The sequence below is a fragment of the Zootoca vivipara genome, chromosome 2 (genome assembly GCF_965207765.1).
Source record: "Zootoca vivipara chromosome 2, rZooViv2.hap1.1, whole genome shotgun sequence".
Taxonomy (NCBI): Eukaryota; Metazoa; Chordata; class Lepidosauria; order Squamata; family Lacertidae; genus Zootoca; species Zootoca vivipara.
In genome coordinates, this window is record NC_142584.1 from 116,988,183 (window position 1) to 117,008,456 (window position 20,274).

The 20,274-nt window shown below is 44.0% G+C and overlaps 2 protein-coding genes across 2 annotated transcripts; both read right to left on the reverse strand.

Moving 5' to 3' along the window:
- Nucleotides 1–94: 94 nt before the first annotated feature.
- Nucleotides 95–8,688, reverse strand: LOC148687162 (uncharacterized). Its single transcript, XM_088663900.1, has 6 exons — nt 8,441–8,688; nt 5,933–6,441; nt 5,662–5,743; nt 5,274–5,356; nt 3,257–3,383; nt 95–2,300 (listed from the first exon to the last, which is right to left on the reverse strand). The coding sequence occupies exons 2-6, from the start codon at nt 6,347–6,349 to the stop codon at nt 1,159–1,161; spliced, it is 1,851 nt and encodes a 616-aa protein (XP_088520026.1). The 5' UTR covers nt 6,350–6,441; nt 8,441–8,688; the 3' UTR covers nt 95–1,158.
- A 3,785-nt stretch (nt 8,689–12,473) lies between these two features.
- LOC118081218 (uncharacterized) lies at nt 12,474–19,462 on the reverse strand. The gene is made up of 6 exons (XM_060270880.2): nt 19,296–19,462; nt 17,664–18,168; nt 17,421–17,502; nt 16,987–17,069; nt 16,670–16,796; nt 12,474–15,104 (listed from the first exon to the last, which is right to left on the reverse strand). Exons 2-6 carry the CDS (start codon nt 18,054–18,056, stop codon nt 14,470–14,472), a joined length of 1,320 nt encoding a protein of 439 aa, XP_060126863.2. The 5' UTR covers nt 18,057–18,168; nt 19,296–19,462; the 3' UTR covers nt 12,474–14,469.
- Between the last annotated feature and the right edge of the window lie 812 nt (nt 19,463–20,274).

Below are 20,274 nucleotides of genomic sequence, written 5' to 3' on the forward strand. Positions count from 1 at the left end.
CCTTTTCTGTTTCTCATGTGTGTGTGGAAAAAAGAGCGGGGGAAATGGTGAACATAACACTCCTTCAAGAAAGCAAAATTAAAGGGAAAAACTGTTTCCACTGATGAAGAACTTTGTTGAGGCCATGTTTCTGTACTACTACAATATAGGTACAAAAATAAAATACCAATACAATACAGTAACACAGAATATAATCAATGCACTAATCACCACATTTGCCAGAATATAAAACACTTCTCAGTATACCGCACACCCCAGCTTCAAAAAGTTGAACTGCAGAAAAATAATAATTGATAATATTAAACATTTTGGGAAATCTTCTAGGACGTTTTCTTGCAGTTCCACTGCAATTTGATCCTTGTGACCTAAAAACGCTGCTTTATAGTTCCTTATTAGGTACAACGAATGCAGTTTTTGAGTAGCCATTTTATGAAGATTCAAGCCTCCATTAACTCATAGCGTAAAGGTTAAAGGTAAAGGGACCCCTGACCATTAGGTCCAGTTGCGGACGACTCTTGGGTTGTGGCGCTCATCTCGCTTTACTGGCTGAGGGAGCTGGCGTACTGCTTCTGGGTCATGTGGCCACCATGACTAAGCCACTTCTGGCAAACCTGAGCAGCGCACGGAAATGCCATTTACCTTCCCGCCAGAGAAGGTATTTATCTACTTGCACTTTGATGTGCTTTTGAACTGCTAGGTTGGCAGGAGCAGGGACTGAGCAATGGGAGCTCACCCCGTTGCAGGAATTCGAACAGCCAACCTTCTGATTGGCAAGCCCTAGGCTGTATATAACAGTAAATATAAACAGAATATGTTTTACAACATATACTTGTGTTACAATAGATACATTCACATTCAGTAATAACTGAGAGGGCGGGCACATATGAGATAAAATTAATAACTTGGCCAATTTGGAGAAAGTAGCAACATGTCTTGGGAACACTTTGGGTGATTTGTTTCAACACTTACATAATTTGTGAACATGTTGTTCCTGATGTTGCCTGTCATTTAAGTGCTTAATAAACACAAATGCCTATTGTGTCTTAACCCCCTCCCCTATTTTTTAAACAGCATATTGTCAGCTTTCCAACTGTACAAAACTTTTTCCAACAACAGTCTGCATCCAACTGCACATTAAAAACTTGATGGTAAGTACTTTTATGATTCCTCTTGTACATGAATTCTTTGATGGGAAGTGAGACTTTTCTTGCAGCTAAAGCCTTTCCCACATTCTGAGCATTTATATGGTTTCTCCCCAGTATGAATCCTTTGATGGGAAGTAAGATTTGACTTCTGATGGAAGCTCTTCCCACATTCCAAGCACTTATATGGTTTCTCCCCTGTGTGAATTCTTTGATGGGAAGTGAGTTTGGAGCTTTGACTGAAGCTCTTTCCACATTCTAAGCATTTATATGGTTTCTCTCCTGTGTGGCTTCTCTGGTGTATAATAAAGCTTAAGCTATTGCAGAAGCTCTTTCCACATTCCAAGCATGTATATGGTTTCTCTCCTGTGTGGCTTCTCTGATGTATAGTAAGGCCAATGCTGTGACGGAAACTCTTTCCACATTCCAGGCAGTGATACGGTTTGTCCCCACTGTGAATTCTTTGATGGGAAGTGAGATTTTTCTTCTGGCGGAATGTCTTTCCACATTCCAAGCACTGATAGGGCTTCTCCCCGCTGTGGATTTTTTGATGAGAATGGAAGTTTGTGCTTTTGTTGAAGCTCTTTCCACATTCTAGACATTGATACGGTTTCTCCCCTGTATGAATTCTTAAATGGGAAGTGAGCTGGGAGTTCTGAATAAAGCTCTTTCCACATTCCGAACATTTATATGGTTTCTCCCCGGTGTGAATTCTTTGATGGGAAGTGATATCACTCTTCCGAACAAAGCTCTTTCCACACTCCAAACACTGAAATGGTTTTTCCCCAGTGTGAATAACACGGTGACGATGGAAGTTTGTGCTTCTATTAAAGCTCTTTCCACACTCCAAACACTGAAATGGTTTCTCCCCACTGTGAATTCTTCTGTGACGATGGAAGTTTGTGCTTGTATAAAACTTCTTTCCACATTCCAAGCATTGATGTGGTTTCTCCCCTGCATGAATTCTTTGATGAGAGGTGAGGCTTTTCTTCCAAGTGAAGCTCCTTCCACATTCCAAACACTTATATGGTTTCTCCCCTCTGTGAAGATGGAGACTCTGGCCAAAGCTCCCTCCACTCTCTAGATATTTACATGGGTTCTCCACTGTGGGGAGTTTGTTGTGGTCTTCCTTATTCTTCATTTCCAGTTCATCACCTTCTACAAAGAAGACAGACACTCATTAGAGCCTTAGGAGGAAATGGAGACTAAAAATACTGAACAATGCTAATAAACATTTGTGATGAAGAAGTGAAGGGACTTAGATGGGAGGCAGATCTTACTGCCTCTGTTGCTGACATCTGCTGTGCTACTGAATGTTGGATTTTGACCTAGGTTTTGTTTCCATCTCAGGGATGGAGCTCATTTGATGGGCTGAATTAGACTCTCTCTGAGTACGTGTGGCTGTAATTGTGTTTTTGTTTTTATGAGATGGCATTCAATTTCGTTGTACTATGTATAATGACAATAAAGTATCTATCCATCTAACTATCAATCAATCTATCATCTATCATCTCTCTCTCTCTCTCTCTGCTTAGCCTGCATCACAAGGTTGTTGTGCAGATATATGGAACAAAAGTACATGCATAATGAATGATACAAACGTCATAGAATAAAAAATAAAAAAGGTAGCCCCCATAATTCACTGGCAGAGGATGTCATTTGCATGGAGAACCTCTGGTCTATGGTTGCCCATGGAGGCCATGAACTCCCAAGCCGATCCTGAGGCATTCTCAGCATGGATATCGAAGTCACCCAAATCACAGATCCGGAATCCTCCAGCATCACACCCAAAACAACCTCAGCCAGCTTGCTCAGGGAAACTGATGAGCAACAATATCTCTAGCCTATCTCTTTGACCCAGCACCAGATGAAGGGCCTCAAGTCCAGTCCCACACTCCAAGAGAGAGGGTTTTGGTAGTAAATGAACTCCTGTGAACTACAGAAACATCTCCTCCCTGCCCCTCCAGTCTGGGCTGATATCACACCAAGTATTTGGGTGGGCAAAGCTGAATCAAAAGTGGCCCACCCAACTCCCCCACTCAGGTCTCAATAATGTACCCCAGTTCAAGCTTATGGTTTTCAAAATAGATATTACACCCCAAAAGGAGCCTTACTGAGAGAGGTCATGATCCCACAGTTCTCCTCCATGACCTTGTTATGCAGAGCTCTCTGGTTGGAATCTAGCAGCGCCCACTCTTCGTCCGTGAAATACACAGCCACATCTTCAAAGGTCACAGGAACCTGCAAGGAAAAAAAAAACATTTCCCCCTCCTCAAAGATAGCACAAAGGTTATCTACTACAAATTGTTATGCTGTATTGTGGATGAAATTTTACAAATGTCTATGTTTTAAAGGTAAAGGTAAAGGGGCCCCTGACCATTAGGTCTAGTTGTGACCGACTCTGGAGCCGGCGTACAGCTTCCAGGTCATGTGGCCAGCATGACTAAGCCGCTTCTGGCAAACCAGAGCAGCGCATGGAAACGTCTTTTACCTTCCCGCTGTAGTGGTACCTATTTATCTACTTGCACTTTTACGTGCTTTCGAACTGCTAGGTTGGCAGGAGCTGGGACTAAGCAGCAGGAACTCACCCTGTCATGGGGATTCGAACCACTGACCTTCTGATTGGCAAGCCCTAGGCTCTGTGGTTTAACCCTTACCATGATTTTTGCAATTAGAAAAAGTAGGGAATTCCCCCCCCCTAATGTAAATAAAGTGGAAGCATACAAAAATAAACATTATTTTCCATTTTACTGTAGGTTTTGATTCATTTTGAAAAATAAGAAATTATTTTATGGTTTATTGTTGTTCATATTTTGAATTGGATATATATGAGGGACACCAAATCTTTTAAGTGCTTAGAGCTTCTAAAGCTCTTAATCCGGCCCTGCCTTAAAGAATTATAATATTACAAGCCTGTTTAGTAGGGGTTGCTAGGTGACAACAATGGGCAGAGAGGGAGGGAGGCTGCCTTATGTTTTAGTAGGTGGGGCTTGGAACAGGCTAATTACAATCTGATTGGCTGGAGGCTCCCATCAGTTGGACAGTGATGATCAGTTGGAGGAAAAGAGCAGGCAATTTCCCCCTTTGAATATAAAAGACCCTTAATAAATTAGTTTAAACTGATCATCTTTAGTGGCGGAGTCCTCCTCACATCCAACCTATCAAATACTAGGTGGTTTGAAAGCACTGCGAGCGAGCAGAAAAACATTACACACAAGACCTGAGATACTTGGCACTTTGGTGGTAGCAATGGCATGTCTCCTCAGATTTTAATGGGGTTGCTTCATTGTTTATTGTAGTGATGGACATTTCTGTTTTAGTATTTGTGCAACTGTTTTTTAAAGACTGGTTATAAGCCAATTGTAGTATTGAATGATGCATAAACAAATAATTGCTGCTCCCACTACTGAATAATACTACCTAATGTTATTTAGGTGAGGTGGCTGGTCATTATTCTCCGAAAACCAAAATAAGGAACAAAATCACTCAATAAGACATTCCAATAAACGAATCACAAACCAATGAATGACAAGAATACATGGATATGTGAAAATATATCATTTCATAAGTTAAATTGTGCAACAATGGATCAGTGTGTCTGGCTGGTAACTACAGTGGTACCTTGATTCTCAGACGGCTTAGCTGCCGAGCAAATCGGCTCCCGAATGCTGCAAACCAAGAAATAAGTTTGTGAACGTTTTTTGGAAGCTGAACGTCTGACTTGGCTTCTGCTTGAGTGCAGGAAGCTCCTGCAGCCAATTGGAAGCTGTGCCTTGGTTTTGAACGGTTTTGGGAGTCAAATGGACTTCCGGAACGGATTAAGTTCGTGAACCAAGGTACCACTGTAGAAGCTTGGTGGTTTGAGCCTACCCAGTGATGGCTGTGGGCAGGATTTAGATGTCCCTAGGGGTCCCTCCCAACTCTACAATTCTATGATTACTAATTTGTTATTCCTCTCATCCATTGCTTTGTGATGTCATTATTCTGCATAATCATTATTCTCCGCATTTAAACCTTCCATGAGTAGCCTTTCAAGCTTTCTTGAGGGCAGATTTTTTAAAAAATGAAGAGATGGAGAGATTCGGGCAGCTGAGCAGAGGAGCCTCTTTCCCCACTGACCTGTTCCCTTACCTGATACAGTGTCAAAGAAGCTGCTTCCCTTCCACCATGAAGATGAAGTGGTTGTTGAGGTTTTCCTGGCATTGTTTGGTCACCTGGGAGAAACATAGGTAAGTGGGAAGCTGGTAGCACACATAGAGATTCAGCGATGTATGTCTAACTATACTTGGGAAAAATCTTACCTGCTATGTGTTTTTACTCATTTTATATTTCAGTTGCGTGAAAAAGCATCTCTTGCTGGTCCCCATGTATAAACTAGAGGAACGTTGTAAGTAATCACATTTTTGAGCTTTGGGAAAGGCTGGAGACAAGTGTTTTCTCTCAAAGGATCAAGGAGCCCAGATAATTATTTCACAATGGAGAGAGGGACACCAAATGGAGATACAACAGTGATCCTTACCCAGTGGCCTCTGTCTGGTATTCAGTGAAGACCTCTCTGCCTCGGAAAGACCAGCGCTTACTTCTGTAAACAGATTCTTTACCTGAAACAGCAACAAGTATTAGAGACATCAAATGGGGAGGATTAGAAAAAGAGTGGCAGAGGCAAAATAAAATAGTGTCATTGGCTATCATTCCTTGGATGCTTTCCTGGAAAAGTTGGACAATTTTAAGAGATAGATGCTCAGGATATCCGCCCTCATGTTGGTTCTATCTAGCTTAAATGCTCTCACCTGCTGCTTTTCCTGCTTCTTGTCCTCTGCCTGGCTCAGGAGGAAACCTTCAGCCAGGGCCACCGCCTGGGAACTGGTCTCTGCTCCACACTCCTTCACCCAGCTCTCCATCTCTGGTGGAAGAACAGCCAGGAACTGCTCCAGGATGACCAGGTCAAGCATCTGATTTTTCGTGTGCTGCTCTGGCTTGAGCCACTGATGGCAAAAATGGTGGAGTTGGCTGCAAACCTCTCGAGGCCCTGCAGCCTCCTGGTAGCAGAAATGTCTGAAACGCTGGCATTGTACGTCTGAGTTGAGCTTGTCTTCTTTACCCAGCATCTTCTGCACTGTTTCTTCCCAGAATCCCCCACTGCTCCCAGTCTTGATGGGCTCATGTCCTCTTCCTGCTTCAGGGGCAACTGAGTCTTCCTTATCCATATTTCATTCACAGAAGCTTCTAACAGGTCTGGAGAAACTCCTTTTGGCTTCTGCCAATTTCTCTCTGTCCTAAATGGGAGCGCTACCAAGTCCTACAAAGCCAAGACATTGTTCTATTATAGAATTACTACACTGTCACATTTCCCTGAGAACATAATAAAGAAAGGACGTAAGAAGAGTCTGCTGGATCAGGCCAATGATCCTGATCAGTCCAGCATCCTGTTCTCAAAGTAGCTCACCAGAGGCCGGTGGGAAATCTGCAACCAGGATCTGAGCACAAGAGCCTTCTCCCCTCCTGTGGTTTCCAGTATCTAATATTCAGAAAGATTACTGACTTCAACTGTGGAGGCAGCCATGGACTGCAATATCCTGTGCTGTACATAGGGACTCGGGTGGCGCTGTGATCTAAACCACTGAGGCTCTTGGGCTTGCCGATCAGAAGGTCGGCAGTTCGAGGCCTTGCAACGGGTGAGCTCCTGTTGCACAGTCCCAGCTCCTGCCAACCTAGCAGTTCGAAAGCACCCCAGTGCAAGTAGATAAATAGGTACTGCTGTGGCGGAAAGGTTAAGCGGTGTTTCCATGTGCTCTGGTTTCTGTCATGGTGTCCCGTTGTGCCAGAAGCAGTTTAGTCATGCTGGCCACATGACCCAGAAAGCTGTCTGTGGACAAACATCGGCTCCCTCGGCCTGAAACCAAGATGAACGCCACAACCCCATAGTCGCCTTTGACTGGACTTAACCATCCAGGGGTCCATTACTTTTACCTTTTAACTACTGTACATGTCTGGAGCTATGCATGTCCTCCTTCACAAACTCATTAGCTGGAAAAAACACACACCACATCTTTATCAAGCTGTCTTCCACCATTATATCCATGGATCTTTAACTAGGCCTGGTTTTCATTTACGACTTTTAAAGTCATTTTTCACCCTTAATATGCTTTTTGCCTGCCCCCGCTTTCCCCCCAGCAGGTGTGATTCATGCAGCGGCAGATAAAGTGATGCCACCCCATCAATGTGCAAACAGATTTGGAATGTGCCATTTATCTGTTTTGTTTTAGTTTCCATTGTGATCGGTTTCCAGGTGATGGGGGGGGGGTTCTAGAGGAAAACCAAAAGGTGGGAGAAGGCTAGTTTCTGAGGGGGCAGGGAGAAAGAAGTTAAAATTGTACAATTGTACATTTTGCCTCATATTTCTACATGTGCTAGGAATTAACTCTCCTTTAAAATAAAATTATAGTGGTAGCTCGGGTTACAGACGCTTCAGGTTACAGATGTTTCAGGTTATAGACTCCGCTAACCCAGAAATAGTACCTCAGGTTAAGAACTTTGCTTCAGGATGAGAACAGAAATTGCACGGCGGCAGCGCAACATCAGCAGGAGGCCCCATTAGCTAAAGTGGTACCTCAGGTTAAGAACAATTTCAGGTTAAGAACGGACCTCCAGAACAAATTAAGTTCTTAACCAGAGGTACCACTGTAAAATGGAAACTTGGAATCTGTGGGTTATGGTTCACGGTGTGGGGGCACCTGTGTGAAATACAGCCTCCCTTATACACCCTTTCTACCATGCAACAAATTGGCTTAGATTTCTTCAGTTAAAAGACTGCCAGTAGTTTTCAGGGGGGTGCTTTGTATTCAGTCTGAAAAGGTCCCCTTCTACATCGTAGGGGTTGCATTTCTGAATGGGCACATGCATGCCAGTCATGAGCCTTGGTAAGCGTGTGGGGTGTGTGGGAGGTGGTGTTAATTCTAACCAAATTAAAATGGAAAACTTCCACCTAAAAATATCAAAAGGGGGAGCATGGAACTGGAGGGGGGGGAGGGTAGTAATTGTATTTCCATTGCAGTTGAAGACACCCTACCATGGAGATCAACTCAGCGTTGCAGACCCACTTAAAATGCTCTCCCACCCACAACGGATCAAAAGGGGGCTCCTGGCTTTGCAGAGAGGAGGGCTGAAAGAAGATTCCGCTCTCTTGCCTGGGTGTTGTGGTTGATCCCCACTGGAACAGCTGATCCACTGCGGCCCTGGGGGACACCCCCCCTTTTCAATCAAATTCACAAAATGGAGCAGGGGGTGACGAAACTCACCAGATTTCAGGAAGAGCCAGGGTTGCATCAACTGGGGAAACAAAGGCCACTTTCACAGACTCACACCCCTTCAAATGAGAATCCAGGCAGGAAGTGGCTTTGGAAGGAGGTGCTTTTTGCTCTGGAGGACCTCGCCCACTTCTCCCCAAATCCCCTTCCTCTCTGGGAATCTAGTTCAGTTCATTTTAACCCTAAGGAGGATAAACAGATGGACTGCATCTCTCTCAAAGCAGGAGCCAAAGAGGAAAAGCGCACTGTGCACACACTGCACAGATGGGTATTTTTAACCTCTCAGGGACACTTCAGGTTCAAAAACGAAACGGGCATAAGAAGTGGTTCGGTGAATGGGAGGACGTTTCCTCGCTACGATCACAAAATTGAAATGCTGCCCCTGCCTGCAGCCTGTTAGCAGGCTTTGCAGCTTTGGGGGCGGGTGGGCTTGATTTATTATACAATACTTTGTTGCTGAGTTGTGGCTTCTAACCAACATGGAGAAAACACCCGCCTAGTCAGCCAGGAGAGAAAAAGTTCTATTGCGCACAGCCAACACTAATGAGGCAAGTTTGGAAATTGCATTCCCTATATATTTTTTTCTTTTAAAGGAAAATGGAAATAGATAAACAGATTGATCCATTGAAAGCTCTCTCTCTCTCTACATTATATTATAATAATCTAATCTAATCTAATCTAATCTAATCTAATAAAATAATAAATGCATGTGTCTAAAGAGGTCCCATGTCCAAGGTTGCTAAGTAATGGTGACACACCCTCCATTGTGACATATCATCCTGCCAGAGAGATCTCTGGCTAGAGCAGAGCTTTCAGAAGTTTTCATGTTGGTGACACACATTTTAGACACGCATCATTTCGCAAAATGGTAATTTGGGGGTGTTAGTGGGTTGTTGTTTTTATTCTGATTATATATGTTGTGATATTTTATGTGAACCGCCCTGAGACCTCCGGATATAGGGCAGTATATAAACTCTAATAATAATAATAATAATAATAATAATAATAATAATAATAATAATAATTCAGTTTTACTAGCAAACCAGAGGTTAAACGAACCCCTTTCCAACGCCAGGAGGAGCGCGGGGAGCATTCACACGGCACACTTACAAACTGCCGCCGACACACCAACACACAGTTTGGAAAGCTCTGGGCTAGAGCAAGCCTTTCCAGGGTTGGGGGGGGGGTATATTTCCCCCCCCCCCACAGGTCTGGAAATTTATTTGCTTCCATCGTTCGCCTCCAGTGTGGCACCCTTCAGAAGACCTAACCAACTCAAGCGGCAACCTTCATGGACTTCAGCAGATGTGCTGTTTGCCATTGTAACTGACTTGTATGGGGTTTCTCTATTAAAAGATATAAAAACACATAAGGGAGGGGGAGGGGAGGGAGAGAGGGCTGGATGGAATGTTGGGGTGTGTCCCATGCTGATTGGCTGAGGTTGAATTGTGACAGTTAGAACAGGTGGGTGGGTGGGAGAGAAAAGGACAGTTGGTTTTTGGAGGGAAAAGGGAAAAGGTGGCTGGTTTGAATGCTGATTAGGCAGGATTGGATAGGAATAGGATTCGGAATAAGACTTATAAGCACACGTTATGAAACGCAAACCCTGTTATTGATAACAAACCACAGAAGAACGTGTTATAACCAGCTTTTACTATAATAATAATTTGTTCCTACGTCCTCATGTCTGGCCAAGCTACCAAGACTGCGGCAAAGTCAGTCACAGATGTAATTTTCTATATGGCGCCAGCAAAGTCCTTTACCTTACCTTTTACCTTTTACCAGTTTTTAGGAGATTGCTTGAGGTATTGGAAACCCAGAGCCAGGAACCCTATAAGGTGACTAGACATATGGCAAACAGGGGACATGGCAGGAGGGAGGCTGAGAGAGCTTTTATAAAGCAAGAGTGTTTAGTGGTTTGAGTGAAAGGACACTCTTGCTCTAAGTGGTGGGCTTGGGTAGGGGAGGGTATGACAAATGGCTGTTCTGGGATAGGCCCAGGCTAGATAGCCACTCTGAACCAAGCTGAGACATTTCCCTGAGCTGATAAGGTTGCTTTCAAGGTAGCACTATAGAGAAGGTTTCTTTTGTGCTGGGATTTCTCCTTGCGCAATGGAAGGGGTTGCTCCTGCACACCCCTTATATTTACATATTACATTTATATATCACCTAAGGTGGTGTATGAGGTTCTTCCTGGCAGCGGGCAGTGGGCAACGGCGGCCACAGAGGTGACGGGTGGAGGCTGGGCACCCACAGCAATTTTTTGTGGGTGCCCGGGCCCCTGGAGATGGTGCCAGTACCTCCACAGGCTATCCTCACAACAACCCTGGGAGGTAGGTTAGGCTGAGAGACCATGACTGGCCCAAGATCACCCAGTGAGCTTTGTGATTGAGTGAATCCTGTGTTAGGATCATCCTACTCATGGTTCCGGTTTCCGCCTGCAGGAATGGCGGACCTGTTTTCCATCCCTCTGACCTTCGTAAGGAATTTGGCGGTTGCTAGGGGAGTAAATGGCAACCCCCTACCCTCTCCGGGGGTTACGGAGAGGGGCCGCTGGCCCGCGATGCCCCCAGACCCACTCTGACTGTTTATGGAGTGGGGGGAGCTTGGGCTGAAGCACTTACGAGGGCCAGGACTCCCGGACGCTAATCTGCATGGCGGGGATTTCCATGATTAAAGAAGATAATTAGGCTTAAATCTATGGACATACTTCAGAAGGAGGGGCAGAAGTGCTGTTTACTGCCGAGAAATCTATGCTGCTGAGGGTGAGGAGTTAAAGGCTGTATTTCATCTGGAAGAAGAATTGATGGGGACGGAGCGATAAGGGAAGCGAGTCTTTTTTATTTTTTTTCATATGAGTTACTTCGTACCTTCCCAGACGTGATGTCCTGGCTTGTTTGGAGTGAAAGAGAAGCAAAAGACTGTGTGAGTTGAACTTTATAAACTGTTGTTATTGAGCATATTTTTTGAAGATGAGGAGTTGTTGACGAGAAAAGCCCCCCTCTAGTTGGATGCGAGGAGTGCCTGGACGCGTTCGGAGGATTTATGAGTTGTGACGCACTTTGAATTGGAGCAGCGACCTGAAGCTAAGTTCAGCTATAGGGCAAGGAGATCCATTAATTTACCAAGAGTCTATGCATGGTGTGAGGTCTGGTTCTTCTGCCTGGAAAAGCTGTAAATTTTATAAAGATCGTTAATCTATGAGAGAAAACGAAAGTGATTTGAGTTTTTTTAAGATGGCGCTGCTTCGTGTTGAGAGTCGACGCAATAGGGACGCTCCAGACCAAGAAGATTTATGGGGAGGCTGGACTGATTAACTCACACAGGAGAAAGAACATTTGTGAAACTTTGTTTGATATTTATCTCAGCAGCTGGGAAATAATCGGTTGAAAGAGGAAAACATCTATGTGACTATAAGGGAAAGATCTGGATTATTATGAACTCGGAGAGACGATTTGAACTTTAGAAAAAAGACGGCAGTGGACGGTTGCGAGGAATCCCCAATTTCTTGAAGCATGGGAACCCAAAAAAAAATTTTCTAGATGATTTGGCATAACATTCGGTTTGATTGATATATATGTGTATAATTTGAAATAATGAATGTGATATAATTGGTTTTAATTGGAAAAATTAATAAAAATATATTTAAAAAAAAAAAGGATCATCCTACTCACAACTGTGGAATGAAAACATACACCGTCATGTGATAGACAACAATTCCATGACTGCAAACACGGAGCAAGAATCCTAACATCCTGGTCCCCTGGGTCATAGTCAAACTCTCTAAGGATTCCACCACTCTGTTATGGGGCTCCCTCATCCCTTCAGAGCAGATCTGGGGATGGCATGGGCGCATGCAGGAGGAGGAGCACAAATATAATTGAATGCCACCCTAAGGATTTATACAACTGTCATGTTTAAATGGCCACTGTTTTGTTGCAAATGAGGAAGAGGAAGAGAATGAGAACAAGTGGAAACCACGCTTTTGTCCTAGCAGAGAAGCAACAGTGACAGCAGGGGCCTATTCTGAACCAAAACAAGACACCTTTATTTATTGTATGTATTATTTCATTTCATTATATTTATATACTGCTTTATACTTAAGACAGTCCGTAGCTGGCTAACTATTATTTATTAATTAAATTTCTACTACACACCATGTAGCAATGAAAGCTACAATATAATACTATCCAATGCAATGTTAAACAAAACTGCAATGCAATGTGGTAAAATCAGTGCTTTTTTCTGGGGTACTCAAGGGTACACGATACTGGCACCTTTCTTTTTCCAAATGCTTTAAAAGTGTGGCACTTACTGTAACAACCTCATGGTGAGTACTGGCACCTTTTATCCTAAAAAAAGAGAGCACTGGATAAAACAATACGATCTTTAAAAACAAAACCATTGCAAACTTTAAAAACAAACACCTGGAAACATATTAGAATCAGGGAATATATTAGTCTTCAGCCTTCCAAATCAGCCCCCTGATTCACAAAGCACTACAGATCACACCTAAATTCTACCTTACATATACAAAGATTATGACACCTACCGTACTGCTCATTCAATGTCACTCTTGTTCACACACTGCTCACACATCCACACATACCCACAGACGTACCAACCAAACACTCCAATATCTCACACTCAATCTGTAACTAATGTCATCAGCCACTCCTTCCTCTGAACAAAAGCATAGTGGAAAAACATAAAGGAGGCAATGAAAACATTCATTGACAATACACACAGGTCCTGCTATCCAAATGCTTGTTATATGAAAATTCACTTATCCAAACATGACGGATTAGTACCTAAACCTCACTATACACACCACAGATTCAGATATTGAAACAGCCAGACCTGTGTGTAGTACTGTAAACCATTAAGTCTTAAACAAGCCTTACTTTTTATGTGTTGATGGTCCCCGGCAGCTGTTTCACCAGAAACCATGGTGGGAGTAGGGGAGGAAGGGGGAGAGATCAGATAAATAAAAGGGTCTTTTCCCCTTCCTTGTTTGCCTTCAGGAAGGTTTCAGAGTTTTCCTGGGTTTTTCCGTCATTTGGGGGTCAAAATTATGTGGCTGAGAACACATTAGAAATTTCCCCATAGGAATAAATGAAATTGTTGACTTGTTCTGAGAATGCTCACCTAACAAACAATTCCCTAAGAATGCACTGTGTTTAAATCCCAGGTTGCTATCTCTCACCGGAATGGTAAAAGGTAAGGTAAAGGTAAAGGACGGTTAAGTCCAGTCGAATTTGACTATGGGGTGCAGCGCTCATCTCTGTTTTCAGGCTGAGGGAGCCAGCGTTTGTCCACAGACAGCTTTCCGGGTATGTGGCCAGCATGACTAAACTACTTCTGAAACAATAAAACACCATGGCGGGAGCCAGGGCGCACAGAAATGCTGTTTACCTTCCTGCCGCAGCGGTACCTATTTATTTACTCTTGCTGGTATGCTTTTGAACTAGGTTGGCAGGAGCTGGGACAGGGCAATGGGACCTCACCCTGTTACACCAATTCAAATGGCTAACCTTATGATTGATTGGGAAGCCCAAGACACTCAGTGGTTTAGACAACAGCGCCACCCGTGTCCCATGCGGGTGGAATGGTAAGCAGCCCTCCCTAGTACTACTTCCCCTCACCGGGTGCCCTCAGACAATTCAATCTACAAAAGAAAGTACTCCACACACAATCTTGAAGGAGAGCACCCTCACAGTTTGCTTCAGCAATGCCAGTCTTGAAGTTTTCTGGCTGGAGGGCAATTGTCAACAATGGATGGTTCCACTCACTTCCTCTGCACTTCTGCCCCAACAAAACAACTCCCAGGGCCATCAGGAAGCAACTGGTGGCCTCCTCTCTCTTCCTCATCATTTGCCCCCTGCCACTAGAAAGCTTAGAGTGATTGTCTTATCAGTTTAGTATTTGTACAAGTGTAATGGTTAAGTGCCCACAGTAAATTTGCAAGAGAGGAAGATGGAGAGAAAACCAGAACTTGGTTACACCAGAAGGCACAGCTTTTATGATTTCACCCCTTTGTGAATTTGTTGATGGGAAATGAGACTTCTCTTGCAGCGGAAGCTCTTTCCACATTCTAAGCATTGATACGGTTTCTCCCCACTGTGCATTGTTTGATGATGATGGAAGTATATGCTTCTCGTAAAGCTTTTGCCGCATTCCAAGCACTGGTATGGTTTTTCTCCATTGTGGATACTTTGATGACAGCGGAAGCTCGTGCTTCTAGTAAAGCTCTTCCCACATTCCAAGCACTGATATGGTTTCTCCCCACTGTGAATTCTTTGATGGCGGCGCAAGTTTCTGCTTGCATTAAAGCTCTTCCCACATTCCAAGCACTGATGCGGTTTCTCTCCTGTATGGATTCTCTGATGGGAAGTGAGACTTTCCTTCCAGCTGAAGCTCTTACCACATTCCAAGCATTCAAATGGTTTCTCCCCTGTATGAATTATTTGATGCGAAGTGAGACTTTTCTTCCACTTGAAGCCCTTCCCACATTCCAAACAGTGATATGGTTTCTCCCTGCTGGCAGTTCTTTCGTGGGAATTCTGACTCAGGATCTCTCCACACTCTAAATATTTAGATGGCTCCTCCACTGTGTGGATTTTCTCATGGTTCGTTGTTTTCAATTTGTTACCTTCTGCAACGGAGATAGAATTTTTTTAGAGCTTTGGGAGAAAATGGAGACCTAAATTACTGGAAAACGTCATAGACTCATAAGAGGTGGAAGGGACCCAAGGGTCATCTAGTCCAACCCCCGGAATGCCTGTGAGAAAGAAATAACTAAAAGGACTTAGATGGGAGGCAGATCTTACTGCACAGAGTTGCTAGCATTAGCTAAGAGCTGGTGTGCTACACTGTTGGATTTGGTTGTTGTGAGAAAAAAAGATGCCCGTTAACAGTTGCCTATAAAACAAAGCTAAGCCAAATATCAAAATATAAATAATTTTGGCAAACTCCCTCAGAAAATATTGGAGTGAGGTAACATGACCAGGTTTTAGGTGTTTTAAAACATTGGCACTCCCTGTCAGTACACTTGAGACGTCTAGTTCCTCTGTATTTGGAAGCATTTACAAATACCCAGCAGCAACGCCTCTTAGTAATGTGGAAGAAAATCCTGTGACCACTTATCCTCAACCAGAGGATGAAAGTAAGGATGAGGGGCATTGGAAACAAAACTAAAATTTCATACACTGTCCATGAGGGTTAAAGCTTAATGGTTACTCTAATTAGGCACAACATTCTTGTTTCAGTTAAATCCACTTCACAGAAATAATAATTTCACTCAAAACGTCCACTTTAAATCTGTTTCTAATTAAACTGACTCCTCCTAAAATAGCTATTTCTTCTACTTGGCCCTAGAATGGCTATTAGTTCTACCAAGCCAGTAAAACACTTCCAACCGTCTTCTAGGATCTTTTCCTTCTAGGAAAATGATCTGGGTTGCCATGCCTAGCAAAGCCCAAAACACCCAGCTCATCTCTAGCCAAGACCTTTCTAAACCCAATCCAAGCCCTATCTGACAAGCCCTAATTGTCAACTTCTATCTTTTAATTCTCCATTCCCTCCTGATTGGTTGACACACCACCCAGCCCAGATTGGTTTCTGGGTCTCCAAGGTCCATCCATCACAAAAGGCACAATCAAACAAAACACAATTTTCTTACTAAAACCAGTCTAACTTTTTTAGTTACATGTTACCTGTCTTGGATTTTAGAGCAAGTGTGCAGTTCCTTGAACATGGCTGTTTGTTAAAGAGAGCATCTTTGGACTCCTGTCCTGATGTTTCCAGAAGGGGAAAAGCTTAAAATGTTATGGGAATTTGATACTAGTAAAAGCCCACCTCTTTTCTGAGATGGATACTTGTTTGGCGCAATCATTAAATCTGCTCCATTTCTTATGTCAGTGGTTTCTTTCGCCAACCAGAAAATGACAGAGAGACTACTTCCACTTCCATAACAATTCCGAAATTTACGTTTCAAAAGGCCTGGGAAGTTCAGACCAGTTTGATCTCTGTTTAAAAGGGCATAATTGGACATATATTCAGAGATGAAACAATAGATTGCTGTTCATTCAATGTTAAATGTGGGGGCATATAAAATCCAGATGCTATAGGTGGCACTGTTGAGTTATATGATGATTTTGTTGGTACCTCAACATGTAACTATTTTCAAAGTTGATATTATGATTCAATTGGGAGGCTTACTGAGAGAGGCCATGATCCCACAATTCTCCTCCATGACTTCGTTATGCAAAGCTCTCTGATCAGGATCCAGTAGCGCCCACTCCTCGTCTGTGAAATACACAGCAACATCTTCAAAGGACACTGAATCCTAAAATAAAAAGGAAACATTTACCCTTCACAGACAGCATAAACATTAACTACTTCTACTCAGCACCCTTTGGAGACTTTTCAAAGTAGCAAAGTGGTAAGAGATTCAATCAGGCTCCGGAAGGTGAGGAGGGGACAGAGGTGCCCTGGCTGCCCCCAACCTCCCTCCCCACACTGATCTGTCCCACTACCTGATCTTGTGCCACAGAAGCTGCTTCCCCTCCACTATGAAGAGGAGATGGCTTAGGAGGTCTTGCCAGCATCACTCCGTCACCTGCAAGAGACAAAGTTGGTGGGAAGTCAGTATCAAGAACTACAGACAGAAAAAGGCAAGAACTACAGACAGAAAAAGGCTTATGTGTCAAGAGTTTATGAATATATGTGTTTAAACCCATTTAATATTTCAATCATGTGAAAACACTTCTTTCAATATATCAGCTTTTGACCACAAGTCAAAGTGCAGGTCCCCATGGATAACAAAGCAAAACATTGTAAATAAAGACATTTTTCTTCTCTGGAAAAAGGCTGAAGAGGATCATTCACCCCAAAGATTAAGGGAGCCCACATATTTATTTCACACTTGAAATAGGGGGACCATATTGAGACAGATCCCATCAACCCTTACCCAGTGGCCTCTGTCTGGTGTCCGATGGAGTCCTCTCCCACTCAGAGAAATCAACGTCCATTCTTGCAAACAGATCTTTTCTCTGAAAAAGCAACAAAGATTCAAAAGACAGAATGGAAAGAAGAATAAAAAGAAGGAATGACAGAGGAAGAAACCTTCAGGGTTACCGAATATCCTTGGATACCCGGTTTTGATGGTTTGACAATCATATGGAAGTACAGTACCTGAATAAAACACTCTCACCTGCTGCCTTCTCTGCTTCTCGTCCTCTGCCTGGCTCAGGAGGTAACCTTCAGCCAGGGCCACAGCCTGACAGCTGGTCTCTGCTCCACACTCCCTCACCCAGCTCTCCATCTCCAGGGGAAGGACAGCCAGGAACTGCTCCAAGATCACCAGGTCCAGGATCTGAGTCTTAGTGTGTCGCTCTGGCATCAACCATTTGTGGCAAAGACGGTGGAGTCTGTTGCATACCTCTCGGGGTCCTTCGGCCTCTTGGTAGTGGAAATGCCTGAACTGCTGGTGCTCAACTTGTGAGTTAAGGGTGTCCTTCTCACCCGGGATCTTCAGTCGGGTTCTGTCCCAGGATCCTCTGCTGCTCCCTGCCTGGATGGGACAATTTCCTAAATCCTCATCCATCTTTGATACTTCTTTTATGGAAGAACTGAACAGAACCAAAAGAACCCCTTCGTCTCGTGCCAGTTTCTGTCTCCAATACTAAGACAATCCTAAGTAGAAGTGCCACCAAGTCCTGAAAAGGCAAGCCATTGAATTATTGTTAAGCTATAGAATTATTACACTGCCAGGACAGGGAAAATGTGGATAAGTCTGGCTAGCAACCAGACATATTCTGTATTGCTGTAATCCACCGTAGGGCATTTTAGTAAGGGCAGGAAATAAAGCTACATAATAATAATAGCAGCAGCAGTCTGGTTGAATGTAAGAAGGTGCGGTATCTGTTCTACTGGTCGGTTCCCTACCACTCCTTCCCCTTGGGGCTCCCTCCCTCTCATAACACTGTCATCCCTTGTTTCTGAAAGTTCCCAGCCACAGCTCTCCTCATCCCTAAAGACCATGGCCTTGCATGCACAGGGTCCCGGGTTCAAGTCCCGGCACCTCCAAGTATATATTTATTGATTTAGGCATTTGTACCCCACTCTTCAGCTAAAAAGGTTCCCGGAGTGGCTCACACGCAATGAATTAAATCAATACAGTCCCTATCTTCAGGTTTACAACCTGGAAAAACAACAACCCATGACACACAATGGAAAAGTGACAGGGAGGCGAAATCCAGCTCCGGCGCCAATTCTTAATCAGTTGTTCTTACAATGATCAGCTTGCACAGTTTGGGGCAGGAGGTGCCTATCACACGTGGTTTAAAAACTCCATTCTCGCCTGTTTCAAAAGTCTGACTTTGCACTCCAACCCCTTCTGAAGGAAGGAAGCTGATACTTGCCCACCGATTTGCCCCACAGCCCTTCACTCTGATGGGTTTTGGACTGCTCTGTTTATCTATTTTAATTTCGCTTCCGAACAACTGGATCTCGGGTTGGATGCCTGAATGGGTAAATGAGTGTCATATTAGGAGGCTTGATAGCACTGCCTGATTAATGGCTGGTGTGTGTGTGTAAATTCTAATCAAAGTGCAATTGAAGAAATACTTCCATGCAGATCAGTTTTAACACCCGCCCCCTCACGCTCTATTTCAAAAGGGGCCCTCTGGCTTTGGAGAAGATGAACCTCCACTCCCAAATTTGGGGGCGTCCCGTGGATGGAATTTAGCTGCACAGACCCCTCTCTGCAACCGCCCCCTGCAGCCCTGGGACTCCCCTGCACGCACCGTCCCGAATGCACAAGCTAGAGGGGGGGTCGACTCACCGCCAGGTTTCAGAAGGGCCCATTTGAAGGGTGATTGGGAGAAACAGAGGGCTAACTCCCTCCCTGCTCAGTGATAAATCTAGGCAGGCAGGAGCTTTGGGGGTAGAGGCTCTTTCTCTGCAAGACTCCAGACCCTCCTCCTCCTCCTCCTAATTCCCTTCCTCTCTAGGAATCCAGATAAACTCACTTTAACCCTTAGAAATCCCAAGCAGCCAGAGCTGCTTAGTGGGAAAGCACTGCCTTGGCATACAAGAGTTCAATCCGTGGCCTTTAAACTTTAAAAGATTAGGTGGCTAAGGAAGGGGAAGATTTCAAGGTGGAGGGCAAGGGGCACGCTGCTGGATCATCTCGTGTGCCTCTCAAAGGTGAAGCCAAGGAGGAATCATGACCGGAGCACAGGTTTGATCTGGGGCTGTGCACACTTCAGATACACAGAAAACACATTTTATATCCCCACAAAAGAATTTTGGAAACTGTCATTTGTTAAGGGTGCTGGGAATTGTAGCTTGGCAAACTACAGTTCCCAGGATATTTGTATTGGCAGAAATGATAGCTCAGTTACATGGTGCTGGTAACGCCAAGGTTGCAGGTTCAGTCCCCGTATGGGAGATCTGCAGATTCCTGCATTGCAGGGGTTGGACTAGATGATCCTCAGGGTCCCTTCCAGCTCTGTGATTCTATATGTAGGATGTGTATGCAGACTGAGGGACACCTCCGGTTCCCAGCTTCTAATTTCTTGACTGAGAGGGCTGGACCGCCTATCAGGTTAATGGGTTTTGGCCTTACGATTTCTACGCTGGGTTATTGAATCTGTGTAGAGGCCAGGCTCTCCATTTCTGCACAAGAACTATGACCTGCCAGAAACCTCTTTAGAAGCAGCAAATTCCAGCCATGTTGATGCTCTCCTTGTATGAACTTACAAAACTTTATTTTTAATTCAATGTGGTTGTTTTGAGGACTGTGTTCGACAGCTATGGAA

Bases quoted from the DNA above. Each gene is read 5' to 3' on its own strand.
- LOC118081218 (XM_060270880.2), bottom strand. From the start codon at position 18,056: ATGGATGAGGATTTAGGAAATTGTCCCATCCAGGCAGGGAGCAGCAGA. The intron at 17,070-17,420 runs GTAAGGGTTGAT...TGTCTCTTGCAG, and splicing joins CACCAGACAGAGGCCACTGG to GTGACGGAGTGATGCTGGCA. The intron at 16,797-16,986 runs GTAGTGGGACAG...TTTTTATTTTAG, and splicing joins CTTCTGTGGCACAAGATCAG to GATTCAGTGTCCTTTGAAGA.
- LOC148687162 (XM_088663900.1), bottom strand. From the start codon at position 6,349: ATGGATAAGGAAGACTCAGTTGCCCCTGAAGCAGGAAGAGGACATGAG. The intron at 3,384-5,273 runs GTAAGGGAACAG...TTTTCCTTGCAG, and splicing joins CTTCTTTGACACTGTATCAG to GTTCCTGTGACCTTTGAAGA. The intron at 2,301-3,256 runs GTAAGGCTCCTT...TCTTCTTTGTAG, and splicing joins TGGGATCATGACCTCTCTCA to AAGGTGATGAACTGGAAATG.